The sequence below is a fragment of the Echiichthys vipera genome (assembly GCF_963691815.1).
Source record: "Echiichthys vipera genome assembly, chromosome: 2".
Lineage (NCBI taxonomy): Eukaryota > Metazoa > Chordata > Actinopteri > Perciformes > Trachinidae > Echiichthys > Echiichthys vipera.
Genome location: NC_139827.1, coordinates 22,755,709 through 22,772,558, shown reverse-complemented (window position 1 = coordinate 22,772,558; position 16,850 = coordinate 22,755,709). Strand labels below are relative to the sequence as shown.

The 16,850-nt window shown below is 37.5% G+C and overlaps 1 protein-coding gene across 1 annotated transcript in view; it reads left to right on the top strand.

The window, feature by feature from the left end:
• The first annotated feature begins 8,434 nt into the window (after positions 1–8,434).
• rbm20 (RNA binding motif protein 20) overlaps positions 8,435–16,850 on the top strand; it is a 49,323-nt gene continuing 40,907 nt past the window's right edge. The window contains exon 1 of the mRNA XM_083934997.1: positions 8,435–8,566. Coding sequence (XP_083791123.1) covers positions 8,445–8,566 — 122 coding nt within the window. The 5' untranslated portion in view covers positions 8,435–8,444. The remainder of the gene's footprint in view (positions 8,567–16,850) is intronic.

Sequence of the window (16,850 nt, the reverse complement as noted above, 5' to 3'; positions counted from 1 at the left end):
AGACAAAGACATTTCATGACAAACACAAAAAATAAAAACAATTTAGGAAATCACAACAAAGTGGGACAATTTGACAAATTCTCATTTAAAATATGATAACGTTACCTGGAGAGTTTAGCGTCCTCGCTGTAACCTTGTAACCAGTTCACACGACACAGGTTCGATGCTGCGTCCACAGAACACGGATATTAGATTATGGTATAATAATAATAATAACAATGATAATTATAATACTAATAACAATGATAGTAATGATAATAATAATAATAAATTGTGTTATTCGTGTTGGGATATTCAAAAACACTTTAGATACATTTAGAAATAAATAAGGAAGCAGTATGATGTTTGTAATGTGTGATAAAATAAGCAAGAACAGCTAACAGTATGCTGCCATGTAAGCAAAGTAAAAGCTCCGTGTTCTGTGGACGCAGCATCGAACCTGTGTCGTGTGAACTGGTTATACGGTAACAGCGAGGACGCTAAACTCTCCAGGTAACGTGATCATATTTTAAATGAGAATTTGTGAAATTGTCCCACTTTGTTGTGATTTCCTAAATTGTTTACACATCTCTAGCTAGGTTAGCTAACAGTTAGATAACGCCACCTTAGCTAAACGGCCGTAACCATAGTAACGTTCATGCTAACTTGCTAATGTTAAGTTAAAACAAATTGGTCTCACTGGTGGTAAGACCGGCCAGTTAGCTAATAAACAAGTGCTAAAGGTGGGTTAACATGGTATGTCTGACTGAACAATACAGCTGCTGGTTGACCTTTTTAAGTTATTTTTTATTTATTACTGTTTCAGAACTTTAATGTTTAGTGAAATGAGAGGTAACGTTAGTTTTAATGACAGAGGCGAGTTTATAGTCTGCTGCGGCCATGGGCATAAATTCACTTGGTGCCCCTCGAACCAGTGTTCATCACCATTATGTTATAAATAATCTGACACCAATAAAACATGTAAAAAAAAAAAATTAAAATCACTAGGGATATAAACATTTAAAAAAAATTGTAATTCAAAGATTTTAATGTCTCAGTTGGCAACATTTGTTTAATCATATTCACTGAAGCCGACACTATGCCCAGATAGAGCAACGTAAATCACCCGGTCGACTTAATCTGCCAGACTTGCCGACTGCAGCTTTAATATAAAGAACAACGGAAGTTGGAGGAGTCAGGTGGGGCCCCCTTATAAAGGTCAGGTATCCTACTGTAATTGCAAACATGCCAGCCATGCCCATGGGTCATGCCAAGGAAAGGACTCTGGAGCCTAAGAAATTAAACCAAGTCCTGGGTAAGTTGTTTAAAACATATATATAATAATAATGTGATAGATAAGAAGAAGAAGAATTTCTAATCTATGCACATTTAAATGACCATTTACTTGCTGCATACATTACATGTATTGTTGACTTATTAACACCATGTCATTGATAGCTTATGTATGAGATTCAAAGAGGTCAGTTAAGTCTTTGTTTTTTTTTGCAAGTAAAAGAGGATTGTCTATGCTTCATCAGGCTCCCTTGTCTCACTGTGCGGAGAACTTTTGTCATTTTTAATAGTAAGCCCATGTCAAATATAAGCTTTAAACTACTCTGTCGTTTTGTCTTCCTCGACTAAAAGTTTTCTAGTTGATTAGTCATTTTAATGCTTTCTTCATGCTAAATGTCTTACGAGCACACCGCTGGTAAATGCAAGATTATAAAGTGGTGCTTTTGCGTGGTTCTTTGTGGACGGACTCAGTTTTACTGATCTGTCCATCAATCACTCTAGGATCTAGCCATTTCTTGGCAAAACCAAGGACACCACAGCTCTCAACATCCCGCTGGAAACCGACGCAGGCATGAAGGCCGCCCAGCTCACCATCCAACACCTGCACACTAGCCAGCAGAATGCCTGGCAGAGAAGATCAATGATTCACAGCCGGTGTTAATTCCTCCACGCTTCCCCCCGATGCCCCTTCTGATGTAAAGATGGAAATGGATGCAGAGATGGTCTTGCTTATCCATGTGGTCGAGATCGTCACTGATGCCCATCTTCTCCACCTTGTCCTCGATGTTTACTCTGACGTTTAGCCTACATTTGAAAACCTCGACCAGCCAGGTAAGCAGAGTCGGCAGGAGACCGGTGAGTTGACATCACTGTCCAATGTCAATCACAAAAAGTAAAAACTAGTATTCGTAAAATAGACGTTAAAGCGTACACTTGCATAAATTTAGCGGCGCTGACACAGAGGTGACAGGAGTGGTCCATGCCTTCTATACCTGTCATTTAAATGGATAAAAATACAAATTTAAAAAATGAAAGAAAAATATTAGTTTTGAGACCAGGGGTCTTCTCAGAGTGTGTTTATTTAGCTGACACCAGGCATCAGACAGACATTAACCCCCGTTGGTCTGCTGTTGAGCTGCTGGAGCCCTGCAGGAGGCCCTGGCTCAGACTCTGTGGAACCAAAGGTCACCAACTGATCTGGCCCTTGATTTCACTCCATGACCCAGCTGCTGGCCTCAGGCAAAGTGTGATATGCTCAGGATAGATTAATGGTATTTGTTTTAATATCTTATTCTGTCATTTACATTACTTTTCAAACAATTTAATCTGAATTGCTGTTAAATTATCAGGGGCGCCTTTGACAAAACACACAAAAGGAATGTTTTGAAGCATAATATTTAAGATTTAGTTATTAATTTCTATTATTTTCCGGCAATTCACTTCCTAGAAGAATTACTTTACTTTACTGCTGAAATTTATTTTATTAATTAAAAGCTGAGTTTCCCAAAGGTCATAGAACTTATCCAGGGAAAGACAGCTACTTTACAACCTTTGATAATGGGAATAAAATAGTATATTTATTAATTCTGTGGATTAATATTCTAGAGTATTACTTTTTTAAGGTTTAAATTTTAATAAGTTATTTTTATAGGTCTGCTTATAATACTTGTGAGGTTTATATGAGTGCATTCTTAAATCAGAATTTCTACTTTACTACACCTCTAAGTAGATATTTGGGTAGTATTTTACTTAATAACCCTTAAAGGTAAAGATTACAATGTAGCTTAAATGCAGCTACAGTTTAGTCATGAGACAGAGCTACTTTCTACACATAATAGACACAATATTTATTTTTTATTCTGTCCGAGTCATATTTAGGTCCAGTAAAAGTTCTTTCACTTCAAAGTAACATTATGATGCTCTTTTCATTCTTGACAGGCATCTCAACTGGGTAAGCTGTCTTTACTCGCATCTGCCCATTAAATGATTATTATGGCAATTTTAAGGTAAGTGTGAAGTTGTAAATTTTCAGTATTACAGTTAGACTACCAATTTGATTACAAGAATCTGCTCCGTCTTTTAAAAGACTTGCCACTTAGTTATTTGCTACTGGAGGGGCTGTTCATGTCTATAAAATGTGAGCGTGTTAACAAACTCTTTCCTAATATCAGCTATTTAAAGCTTCTCAGGTTGAGGACCACATCCATTCACACAGGATCTTATGCCGGTTCCACTAGAGGTATTAGTGTCGTTCAGATCTATAAATTGTGAACTTTTTATAAAATCACTTCTTTTTTGGGGCTTTTTAAACAGGCTTTTTTTTTTCTGTCTGTGCTCTGTAAAGCCAGAAACACGTTGGACAATAGACATTTTGCATCATGTGGCACGGCAGTGTGTCACTGTGTGGTTTTAGTTCAACAATAAAAAAAATGCAACTGCTGTCAAAGGAATTTACAGGCTGCTGTCTCAGTGATTGCTGGTGCCTGATTCCTTTTTTAACCTGGTTTTATGAGGTCATATGTTCTCAGGATCCATGGCCAAATGCTGATAGCTGGTCATAACTTCACTAAAGTCTGGGCCGGCCAGAAGGGCACCAATGTCTGTACTGCAAGTGACATACCCAGTTTTTTTTAATAGTGATTTAGATGAACAGTTTTGACTGTGGATTTGTGTTTTCCTGGCTTTAGATGTATGCACGTTTGGGTTGGACGGATCTGTAAATTGATCAGTTTGCCCACTCATGATATAAGAGAAGTGAAGTCAAGCAGCTTCAGGACATAAACGTTAAATAGCAAGACACCTACTAATTAATAATAATTCTTGGCATGGGAATAATGGTGAATTTTCATTTTCTGTGATTGTGTAAATTCTCTGTTGCAGGCTTTTCCAACCTGCAACATATACACTTCTTTTGCTCTATTTAACAAAGAAAATGTATTACTTAAAAAATATGTAATTATCTTAAATAGCTTCAACTCCAAACTAAAGAAACACTATTGTACGTTTGTGTATGTCATTGAACCTAGTTGGTGTGCCTGTTCAAGTGTGCACACATTAAAAGAGGCGTGCTGAAATAGATACCTTCCTCCCATGCAATGACCATAACCACATTTGACCTTGACTGTGTATGTGTGTATGTAAGTGTGTCACATGCGTCTGTGAATGAATTTGTGAGCTTTGGTCTGTCACATACTGTAGCCTGCTCAGTTCTCAGCATAGAGGTCTCACTCTAATGAGGCTAAAGGTAGAATATTAGAATGGATTTAATTAACAGACTAAGCCTGTTTAACGGCTTCACACATGTCAGCCTAAATCCACTGCAAAATAAACATTCCCCTGTTCATGGGAATGCTCAGCTCCAGAGTGGCATTCCCAGCTGCAACCGGAGCATTTTTTGGAAAACTGATCGCATGGAAAGGGAGTTGTTCTTACTTAGCACAGTCTTACTTTGGCATTTGGCAAATGGTATGGATTGTTATGCTTGTCTTTGTTTCACTGACTTATTGTCTCACAATATATAATGGTGATACTGATACAGAGAGATTGTGGTGCCATACATGTTTCATTTAACAAGATTAGCACAAAGAACAAGCTGTTTCCCTGTTCCTTTTATCTCTGTAAAAATAAACAACTCTTAATTTTCTTATAATGACTGCATGCATAGTAAGATATACTGTACTGCTTTCAAATCTACACATACTCATTTGGGGGCGACTGTAAGCTTAAGCACAAACAAATACAGACATACACACATAAAATACTGGCCTTATACCTTTAAAGTCTGTCATGATTATTTTCCAAAATATATAAAAATCTTTCTTTCATACATGCATTTACAACATTTTGCGCAGTTAAATTCAGACGACAGAGTCAACTTTTCCCATCATTTAAAACCTGCAGGTCTTAGTAGAGCTGCACATTCCTAATTGTAGAATGCAGCACCAGTGCTAAAGGGTTCGGTTGCATATTTTGCAACACACACCAATATCCTGTAGCACTGAGATACATCTTTAAAAAAAAAGTTCTTCAAAATACTAATTCCCATGTATTTGTTATATATGTTACAGTACACCTGTTTTTCATATTCTCATGGTAATTGTTCTATTTATGTTCTTGACTACAGCACTTTGTTCATTTGTTTTTAATTATTGTGCGCATTAAACACCAAAGAAAAGCCCTTGTATTTTGAGCACCTTTTTGATCCTGATTTAGAGTTCATTATTTAAAATATAATGCAACAAAAGTAAAAGGCTTACACTTTCCTCTATCTACAACTTAAAACACATTTACAGAAAAATATTGTTGAGTAATAAATATGTTCAGTGATTAGTTTGCACTAGCTTCAGGTAAATCATTTTTCAACTACGAGCTGTATCTATAAGACCTGGCTTCTCTGAGTGTTGTTGTGACTCAGACTTCCACACTTGTCATCGGCTAGTTCTTTGCAAGGCCTCTTGCTCTCACTCTCAATCATCAAAATTGAGTTTTCATCACTAGGCTTTTTAATCCACAGCTGGCTACACTGAACATGACAGATCACTTCTCAGCATGTTCTCAGTTCACATGATTGCGCTAATGTTAGCTGGTGAGGCAGCACTGGTGAGTTATAGAAATGTAGTTTGATGGCACACTTTTAGAGTAGTGGGAGAGCTTTACTAATATTCTGACTACAATTTTTAGAATAATTATAAGTAGACATTATTTTGACGTAGCGCACAGACGGACACTCGCACTGACTCACTTATACCCATGTTTATGAAGTTCTTTGACAAGGGTGTCACTGTTATACATTTTAAAAGGTGCTCCCCAGGACAGCAGAAACCCCATCACGCCTTACATACAACATACGTATTTAGACTGCATCATGGCTCATGAATCAATATATATATGTGATTTTAAAAAAACAATGTTTCTAAAATGTAGCACTGGAAGCAGTTTTGCCGATTTGATAATTTTTATGTACTCACATGATTCTTGCACTTTCTGGGAAGTATCTTCATGGTTGAATTCACTTATTGTAAGTCGCTTTAGATAAATGCATCAGCTAAATGAATGTAATGTAAAGGAGAGTCATGTACAAGAAATATCCTTTCAGGTAAGATTTTTGGAATGTGGAGCTTGATGGTTTTGAAAGTTTGCAGGAGATTCACTAGACAGTTTAATTCTAATTCACTTCTGTTACTACCTTGCTCAACTCTGAGTCATTCAGATGAGCACCATTATAGAAACCACTTCATACTACAGTGGTATCTGCTTTCTCACAGGGCCAAAAATAGGGGGATTGTTATGTAGAGTTGTCACATGAATATATGCATGTGCTTGCAAACACGCAATGCTTGGCAAGAGTTTCCTGGTCGTTGTCAGCATGAATTGTCAGATATGTTTAGACTTTTGCCATTCATCATTGAAGTGGACAATGTGAAGATGTAAAGCATGTCTCTTCTCTTGGTTGATTAAGAAACTGCACTGTGATTTATTATTCAGCACCGTGTGCAATGCTTGAGAGAGGAAGGATGCTTTTTCTCACACAATTCAACACATTAGAGAAAGATGGAAAATGTTCAGACAATGCAAAGCAAATTTTTGTTTTGCCTTACTTGCTCCAATTTGACTGCTGGACTGGTTGTGCAGTCTGTTTATTCGCCCCTAACAGCCACTAGCTGTAAGTTAGCTAGCTACACATGCACCAACCATTTGTGTCGGGTGAGTGTGTTTGTGTGACAGCTCAGAATCCGACTGATCTCAGAGCTCACCAGGAACTCCAGTTTGTTTTATTTTCCTTCAGTCTTTCTCTCTCTCTCTCTCTCTCTCTCTCTCTCTCTCTCTCTCTCTCTCTCTCTCTCTCTCTCTCTCTCTCTCTCTCTCTCTCTCTCTCTCTCTCTCTCTCTCTCTCTCCAAATTTCGGATTACACCACAAGAATGCTTGGGTGTTGTTAGGCCACTTGTCACATTTTGCAAAATCCATTCACTTATCTAGATGAAAGCAAAGTAGCGAAATCATTAATGAAAAGTCTTGATTATTATCTAAAAGTGTCACAATGTATTGTAAATCTTAAGCAAATACTATCCTCTTTAAGTAAATATCTTGTTTCTAATTGTTTCCACATGGATAAATTGTTTTCTGAAAATAGAAATGACAACTCAGATTCTCAGACTGATCCTTTGGAAACACTCTATGGCTGTAGTCACAATATTAATCCCCTTGCCAAATGACAATTGCCTATCCAACCAAAATATATAAATAATTTAAAATCCAACCTGGCTACAAGCTAGACGCTCTCTCCTCTTTTTGATGTATGGTGTATCCTTCAAGGATTGCTGATGTGCTTTCACTCAGTGCTATTCTTTCTCTACTGGGGATTTATTACCAAACATGCCCTACCTTTTGGCTCACAGATGTGAATCCTCAGACTGGCAGTCCATTAAAAAAAATGTGAACAATCTGACACGGTGTTCCAGGGGCTGGAGGCTGGACCCCTTCAATGATTCAGCAGCTAAATTGACACCGACATCTACTGAGTGACTGATTACATTCCCAGAACCTCAGTGCATCCAGTCATTGGCCAGACTATGTGAGGGTGCGTGTGTGTCTGTGGGTGTGTGTTTGTCCGGGACTGTAGGGGTGATAATCAGTTGTGGCAGGAGGGACTTTCTCGTCTCTGTTGTTGTGCCGTGTGGAGCTGTCCCGGGCAGGGACTCCCAGTTGGCCCCTTTCAACTCACCCCCCTTCTGTCGTCCCCTGAGCCCACCTCTTCTGTTATTCCCTCTTAAACTTCACACAGTCAACCTCCTGTTTCCCTTTGAAGAGGCTCTGATCTGATTTACCCATCTTTTGACCCTCAAGAGAAGAGGGGAAGTGAAGGAAAGTCTAGCCTATAGGGAAAGAGAGTTGCAGAGAAGAGGCTAAGGGGTGCTTTGCTGCCTTTGGTGCTGTCGATCAGGAGTAGCTGAGTGAAAGAGTTCCTGCTGCAGTGCTCAGCAGCCGATCTTTTCCTTCCTGCTGGCCTTTCTGTCATCTTGCACTAAGGAGTGGGGGGGGGGGGGGGGGGGGTCAAGCTAGAGAAGGTTGACTCATCAGGATTTGCTGTCTTTGGACTGTGATTTTTGAGAGGGGTGTCAGAGGAGGTTAGGGGTGTTGAAGCTGCAGGTGGTGCTAGGGAGTTTGTTTTGCCATGCAGCAAGCTTGGGATCGGACAAGTAGCACTGAGAGTGTCAAGAGAGGCCATACAAAAATGCTGGGAAAAGGACAGAGTGGCGGATACCCCCCTGAGACAACGAGTGAACTCTTGCAGAGGTAAGAGAAAGTCCACCACAAAATCAGAAAGTGTATAAATAAGCACATGTCGGGTGCTCACATGGCTGTATGATAAATGCATTATTCCACAGGGATTTGGGTGATGGCATGCTTGAATACACTGTAACTTAAAAAAAGTAGCTGCGATGGTGGAAAGAACCGTATTTCTGGAAGATGCATTATATAAACAACATATGCTCCCTCAATGAGTGTGGTCTGAGTTATGTCAGTAAAACACTATCTACAGTATGTCTCAAAACTAAGTATTTGGATATTTCCTATAAAGTGGTATAACATTTCATTTAAAAGTAAATAAGGTTGTACATAACATACAGATGTTCCTGTGTAAGTAAAGACTGGCCTGAGTACTCCTCTACAAAGGTGAGAGATAATTATTGCAGTAATTTGTATTGTACACAAACATGCATACATTCTTAGAACTAATAAACTTTGCACAATTAATTAGTTAATTTGTTTAGTTGTTTTAAGTAGCTAAAAATTGTAACTAGGCTTTATGTGAACAGAAAATGTTAATTGGCTGTAAACTCTTTGTGAAACAACCCATTTTGGACGGGTTGTAAAAGTAAATCTTATCTTAACTATTACATGCATTGTGTACATCAAGGAGAATACAATATCATTTCTATGATCTTTTAAAAAAAGATAAATGTATACAAAAATGTTGCACGCACACACTTTTAAACACTTAGCGCTTAAGGATGTAAAATGTTTGATGTTTGTACATTTACTATAGTTAACTAGACGTGCTGCTATGTTATCTTAAAATCGGCATCTTTATCCGTATGTGAATAAAAAATACAACAATGTAATATAAAATAATTCTGTGCGCCTTTTATGTGAATGTGGTTATCAATATAAGTCAGTGTATGTCATTAAAATTACAATGATTATACGAAATATATTTTAATCTTGTACTGTATACATAGAATCATCCAATTCATTGAACATACCATATCTTGTCTGTAAGACTTAGATTTTGGCGACATTTAAAAAAATGCGTCTGTTCGGAATTGAGAAATAATGGAGTAGTGCCTGTAACAAAAAACTAGCTGTATCTCAGCACCGGTTGAGATTATAAAACAGTTTACACACAGTATTTTACAGCTTAACCACAAGCCAACAAAAGTGTGCGTTTCAGCATTGTGTACTAAGTGAGGACTAAATAGTTCCTTTTTTTTCTTTATTAATAAGTATTGTTGTCCACATTAGTAAGTAGTGATGGGGATAAACATGTTGTTGGCTTTAAAGATTGAATATCAGATTGCCACCGTTTAGGAAAAGTTTAGTCCCTTGTAGCCTTGCTGTGTAGTATAGTGTAAACTGGATGCTCCTGAATTCTACGGGAAGCTGGCTTTATAGGTCAAATATTTGTCATGGACCCAGGAGGGATAATGAATAAGAGTAGATTGTGAGAGTGTGTTGTGTGTGAATATGCTGTTGTGGCAACATTTAATTAGATTACATGCTAAGCAACAGAGTAAAAGGGTACAGCAGTCCATACATGGATTTTTCAGGCTGCTGCTTAATTTAGATCATCAACTAATTAAGGATTTGCTGCCTGACCTGATATCCAGCAGGGTTTGTGGATTGAATGGTAACCAATCTTTTGTAAAAAAGAAAAAGAAAAGGTCTGTTAATACACATTTACATAAAGTCATATACATCAGGGCACAAGTTTATGCAAATATAATTTCAGATGTGTCTTTTTCCAGTATGTTTATGTATTGTTACAGCATATACTGTAATTAATACTTTCACACTCAACAACATATTGTTGAGTAATGTCGAGTCAAGCCCAATATTACAATTTACTAATTTACCTCAAAAGGCTTTGCAATCTGTACCGCACAACACCCTCTTTCCATTGACCTTTCTTCTTTTCCCAATTTCCCAATACTTGTAAGTTGCTAAACAATTATTAGAAAATCTCAAAATTCCTAATGAATATATTATAAATGAAAATTCAATTACCCTACTCTGTAATTTGTTTTACTTTATAATTGGGTCAAGTTTATTTGTATATTATAGGGACATGTTAACAATGGTTTCTGGGCCAGCCCAAGATTTCACAGCAAAACGGCCTCACTTCTCCTTTTTTACCCCCATAAAATTCTGTGGTCTGTAGCGGCGGCACCTCAGCTAAGCTGGATACTGGGTGAACTGTGTATTTTTCTTCTCAGTAAGCAAAGCTCCCTAAAAAAGTCTCATGATTATTTATAAAGGGAGAAACTGTGGTCTAGGTTATTGAAGGAGAGATCCTCCACCTTGGACAATTAAGGATGCAATATATGCTGTAGGCATAAAAGGCAATCACAGAAAACTAACGATAAACACAAAATTAACAAAGCAGTAGCAACAATAAAAATGCATTTAAACATGAGGATGATATTAGGTCAAATTTACATTTGAAGCGTTAAATCAAATATGCCCAGAGGAATTATAGTTGCATGGAACAACAAGTCCAATAACGTTTCACTCAGAAATTTAAGCTTTTTTTCACTATTCTTTTTTTTTTTTTCAATCTCTTACAGTTTTCTTGAATCCTCTCTAAATATCCCTTTTTAAGTGAATTTGGGGACACTGTTGGTGTTCTATACTTCTGGTTGAGTCAAAGTATAGTTGTCGTCTCAACACCTGTCAGGGTCTTTTCAGTGAAACCGTTACGGGATAAAAGTTGTGGTCTTAAGTTCTTTGATGCTCCTCTTAAATGATATGCTTTGTTGTTCAGTCTCTGAAGAGGATATCAAATATTAAAACCAAGGTGTCAGTTGCATTCATTCTGTTCATATATAATTTGTATATAACTTATATGATAATAAATAGAAATTCATAGTTCCAAGCAGAATATAAGATGTGTAGCTCTGAAGTGTTAGCTAAAATAAATTGATGCATCGGGACTACTACCACCTTATTGAATGTCTTGTATGCAGTCAGTTTATAAATTAACTTTTAATACCAATTTGCACAGGTTAAAATGCAGACCATATAAGGCCAGGATAAAATGCAAGGTAGTCACTTCTAAGCACAACTCCATATAGGCCTAACATGTTAAACTAAAACTATCTAAAAAGACAAAATCTTTCTTATTGAAGAAATTGTGCACTGGCCATAGTTTTAGCATGTCCATATACATTTTGCTGACCTCTGACTGTTAAACAAGTGATCCACTGTCTTGCCCAAAATAAACTGTGAAAGTTGTGTAGTTAAAGCTAGACAACAAAAAGCGGAATAATGTATCTGTCTTGTGGACCAGTAAGGAAGATCTAGAAACTAGTCGGAGACTAATTATAAGATAAATAATGATGGGACGGAAATATCCATTTGGCTTGTGTTATTGCCTTAATTTTCTTTTGGTTCTGTGATGAATACTCTGAGTACTTCAACAGATTTATGGTCAAAGACATTAGTTAAGCATGGTTAACAATCATTGTCTCATCATTTCCACATTAGCATCCCTTCCCTCTTCTTTCTTTTTCACTTTCCTCAACTTACCGCTCTTTCCCACCTGCTGGCTCTATATCATTCTGGCAGCATGTCACATAAGGGAAAGTTGTGTCAGGAAATTTGACCTTGTACCACAGTCCCTGCAACTCCTCATCAGCACACTGACGTGTGAAAATGCCACAGGAAAGGTAAATCCCACTGAGCTGTTATTCTGCTTTATTGAGGGTCATACTTTGAGTTTACGGGGTTCAGTTTGTAAAGTGAACCTGTTGCTGCTGTTAATCACTGTAAAATAAATCCTTTAGATGTTATGTTACCTTTTCTTTTTGTGGCTAGTTGTGTCTTAGATCAATTTCAACCCCAGTAGAACAGATAAGTAATGATTGAGTAATGGCCATATTACATAAAGAAAAATTATTTTCAAAATTTTCTCCCTACTCCCTGGATTTATTTTTTTCGGGACAATCGGGAAGATATCCAGTAGGCCCGGCTGGTAGTTGTACAACAAGGGCTGTTGACAGTCTCTGTAAACATAATTTCCTCATAGATCGTTTGGGCTGTCACATTAGTTTGCGATGAGACCGGGAGCCTGTATACCTGAATGGCAGGATCTAACTCGCCTGACCAAACCTCTGTGATACATGTGCATTTTTATAATACGTTCTTCACAATTTAAAACTGCTTGGTTATGTATCAACACTTATACCCACTTACATTTGGTGCATCTGAGTCATATTTATTAGCCTGCACTTTAGGCAGCCCTACATTGTAGGCCAAGTTTAATATGTGACTCAGTTTTATACATGTAGTATATAGTGCACTATATACTGCATGTACTACTCTCCAGTCCTAAGAGGCATTGTCACTATTTTCATAGAAACAAGCAATTCATTTTTGGGCAGTTATTCTATTCTTTATTCTATCCAATACCTTTAGGTTTGTCATCATGAAAGATGATTTTAGGTGTTTTATTTGTTCTGTTACTGTTTATCCGTCTAAATATTAAGACCATTCACTTTATGTAACATAACCTGGCTAGTGAAATGAGTCCCTAGTCTTTCACCAAAGGTCATTAACGAGAGCTAATCTGATGGGCTTTCCCACACCTCATATGGCTCTGCCCAAATGCTTGTCTGGACTTAGATATGGCAATAGATAAGAGAGCTGGCTTTACAGCTCTGAGATATTGAGAGTCTCCTTTGAAATCTTTGGAATTAGTTTGAACAAGGCTGAGCAAAATAAATACAGTGATTATTTTATTTTGTTTCAGAGAAGGAAGCACATATTTTTTTGAATCCTGCAACTCAACAGTGGTTTATACTATACCCATAGAGGCTAGGCCGTTGGCACGAAAAGAAAAGGCAGAGTATAAACAATTGTCAAGGTGTCAATTGCTTTCTACAAAATCTATTTTGAAATACTATTAGGAGGTTGTTTGTGTTATTAATATAAAATCCTCACAGAGACTAGATGTTGAGATCTCTCCTTCAATAACGGTTCTTCGGCACAGTTAACTATGCATGTAGTAAATTGGTTATGGCCTAACTTGTAGGTGATGGGTTTTTTCTCCCTTTGCTTACAGGAATTGTATATTTATCGTGTCACCTCCTGTAGTCTTACTACCATCTCGCTCCCCCACCACCATCACCTTAAGCATGTGTTCATTGCTGTGTTGACACGTGGCAGCAACTGTGGCTAATCTTAATGTTAAATAGCTGACAGTTGCATGGCACCAGGCAGGGGCCTCTGAGGCTCATAGTTACCAGGGCCATGTTGGCATCTTCTTTTGTGGTGACATAAGTCAAGTCTAGGTGCATCCTGTAATTACATCAGTAATTCATCACAAGATTGTTATGTGATAAAAACACTCATGATATTAGCCGAAATCACAACACTGTACCGGGAGAAGATGAATGCCCCATTCCCTCAAACTTGGATATAGTGAACTTAGTGAACTGGAAAGGCAGGTACACATGCCTCTCTTTGTATACTTCAAAGTGACATAATAACAGGAAAACATTCTCGGAACTGGATTATTTTGGGAGGGCTTATTTATTTATTTATTGAATTTATTATTTTTTTTATGTTTAAAGTTACAGGGACAGTTCACATAACAGACATGCCTGTAAATGTGTATGTTTAGCCATTTTGGCAAATTTTTGCTGCAGTTCATTGGCATGTATGTTGCACTTACACATTTTGATGACATCTTGTTTGCAGTCATGACAGCTGACACTGGTAATGTTTTTACCTTGTGAGTCTGTTTTAGTGATTGTGTGTGTGTGGCAAATGTGGTCCTGGAGATGCCTAATGTAAGCTGGAACTACCACAGAGGCAGTGTTTAGTATTTTGCCATGTTTTTATATTTTTGTCTTTGGACAGATTTTGTCACCTTGATAGCATCACAACCGTGCAGATACATTCACAAAACTTTACAGGTTTGCAGTAGGGGAATTGATGGGTCCCAAAGTGTGAGACAGCTGCGGACACTGATAGACACACACAAAAAATAATGAGTTGCAGTACTATTTACTGCATGAAGTAAAAACTGTAATGCTTTACTTTGCAATACGTTAGTCCTAACACTGGATGCAACTATGTCACTGCAGGCAGGTGTATTGCTGCAGCAGACTTTATTATGTCCTAGTGGAAAGGGTTTGTTGAATTTGCAGGAATAACTATGTGGAACAAAAGAGAAACTTTTAATTTCATTTGTATACCAATGAGATTTTCACATTACCTGGACGGACTTTAGTGGGATAAACTATTTATCCTGAAATCATCACAGTGCCAGGTTTCGTTTTTGGGCTGCAATAACTGAAGCTGTATATGTGACTCAAATGGTTTGATAGGTGAGGTAACATTTCCAGATTGGTGAATTAACTTGAAACGTATTTTCTTTATATCTACTTTTAAAAGATATAGTTACAGCTATAGGGAGAAAGAGTTAACTTTGTGACATTTTGACTCCCAGGAACACCGAGCAGGAGTTTCCCTTAGCTCAAACAACAGGAGACAATCAATCAAGTCCTTAGGGATTATCTTTTCATCACTATTTTCCCAGTCCTTGATGAGCTGGCAGAGTTTAAAGGTCTCAGTGTAAGCACAATCTAAATTTAAAGGGTTGCTCATATGAAACTAATAAAGTGTACTTCCTCTTGGGGATTATTAAGTGCAGGCTGCAAGACTTATATATTCATTTTAGATTTGATTGCAGATCTTATATTCATATTGTCTCTGTGTGTACATACATATTCATTTTTTCACTTGAAATGACATCAGCCCTGAATTCTCAGGGACATTAAATTATCTCATATTTTAGAGCATTTATGGACCACACTCTCTCAAATGCTATTTTTCCATATACCTGTACATGGGCTGGCTTAGCTGAACTTGGTTGGACTGGGCCCAGCAAAATCAGGAAATGTTGAGTTTTCATCAACAGTAACTTAACATGACTCCTTTACAGCTGAACGCAAACACAAAGTAAAATACAGCAGATATCTGAAAGTTCATAGAGGGATGCAGGGGGGAAACTAAAATTCAAACCACAGCGATTCAGTTAGAGGTAACAAAAGTAATGGGAGCTGAGACTTTTAAAAATGCTGTTCTCTCTGGTCTTCTGCATAGACATGAATTGAGTCTGACAGCACAGCTTTTTTGAGGGGGAGGAGTAGAGTGTGGCTTTGTGCGCTAAGACTGTTAATGGAAACCTAAATCAGCATGCTGTGGTTTAACTCAGCGCCGCCAAAAGTGCCAATGACAAAACCCTGTAATGGTATTAAGGTCAGATGCATACGACAATCTTAGAAATGACAGCCAGCAATTTGGCACACATCCAAACCATATGGCATAAGTATTCCTCATGTTGTATGACACAATGTAATACATTGTTGGATTAACGGAAACCAGAAATCATTTATTTCAATAGAGTATGAATTACAAACACTTTAAACAGGCTTAAAGTACAACCAGTAGCAAGAAGTGAATGATGGGAGCACCTCAGCATCAACGGGAATACCAATGTTGATTTCTAGTTAAAAATACCTCTCTTTGAACTCTTTTAAACCAGCTAAAATGCAGTTAGGACATCAGTCTGTCCCAAAACACAAAATTTGTTAATCATTTTCAGGATTTGATGCAGTATAGGTTGCTCATTCTGGTAGGCTAGCTTGTGGACTGTGGCATGGAGGAACATGTGCTCATATGTAGATCAAACCCTTATGGACATTCACCCTTTACTCAGTGAATTTCTATTTCTTTTCAATGCTTGTTTTTAATTTACTTGTCCACTAGAGCTGAAACTATTAGTCGATTCATTGATTAATTGTCAACTATTAAATTAATCGTCAGTTATTTTGATTATAAAAGATGAAATGTGACTCTATGTTCAATTTTATTTAGAAGGCGGTTCATTTTTAAAATATATTAGTCCTGTATCCTGACTGCTTCTACCTGCCTAGGGACTGCAGATGGAAATTAGCTTTTAGCTAGAATTTGGTACAAATCATCTTTTTACACTATGTAACCAATGAATTTTGTACATGGTCCCTGAAACAAATAAACAAAATAAACTAAAACTAAAGGGCAGATCTGTTAGTGATACTTTAGAAATAAATGTACACAAATTTAAAGAAAGTGAAGGGCCTTTTGGCAATAAAATCGATTGATGAAGATGCTTTTCTCAGAAATGTTTATCAGGTACTGTGGGTACTAGGCGGTGTAGGTAGGCTGTGGTATGTGGGCATTTTGCTTGAATTCAGTACTTACTCAGTATTAATTCCCACATTAGGTTCTATGAGTTACAGGTGAGTCAGAC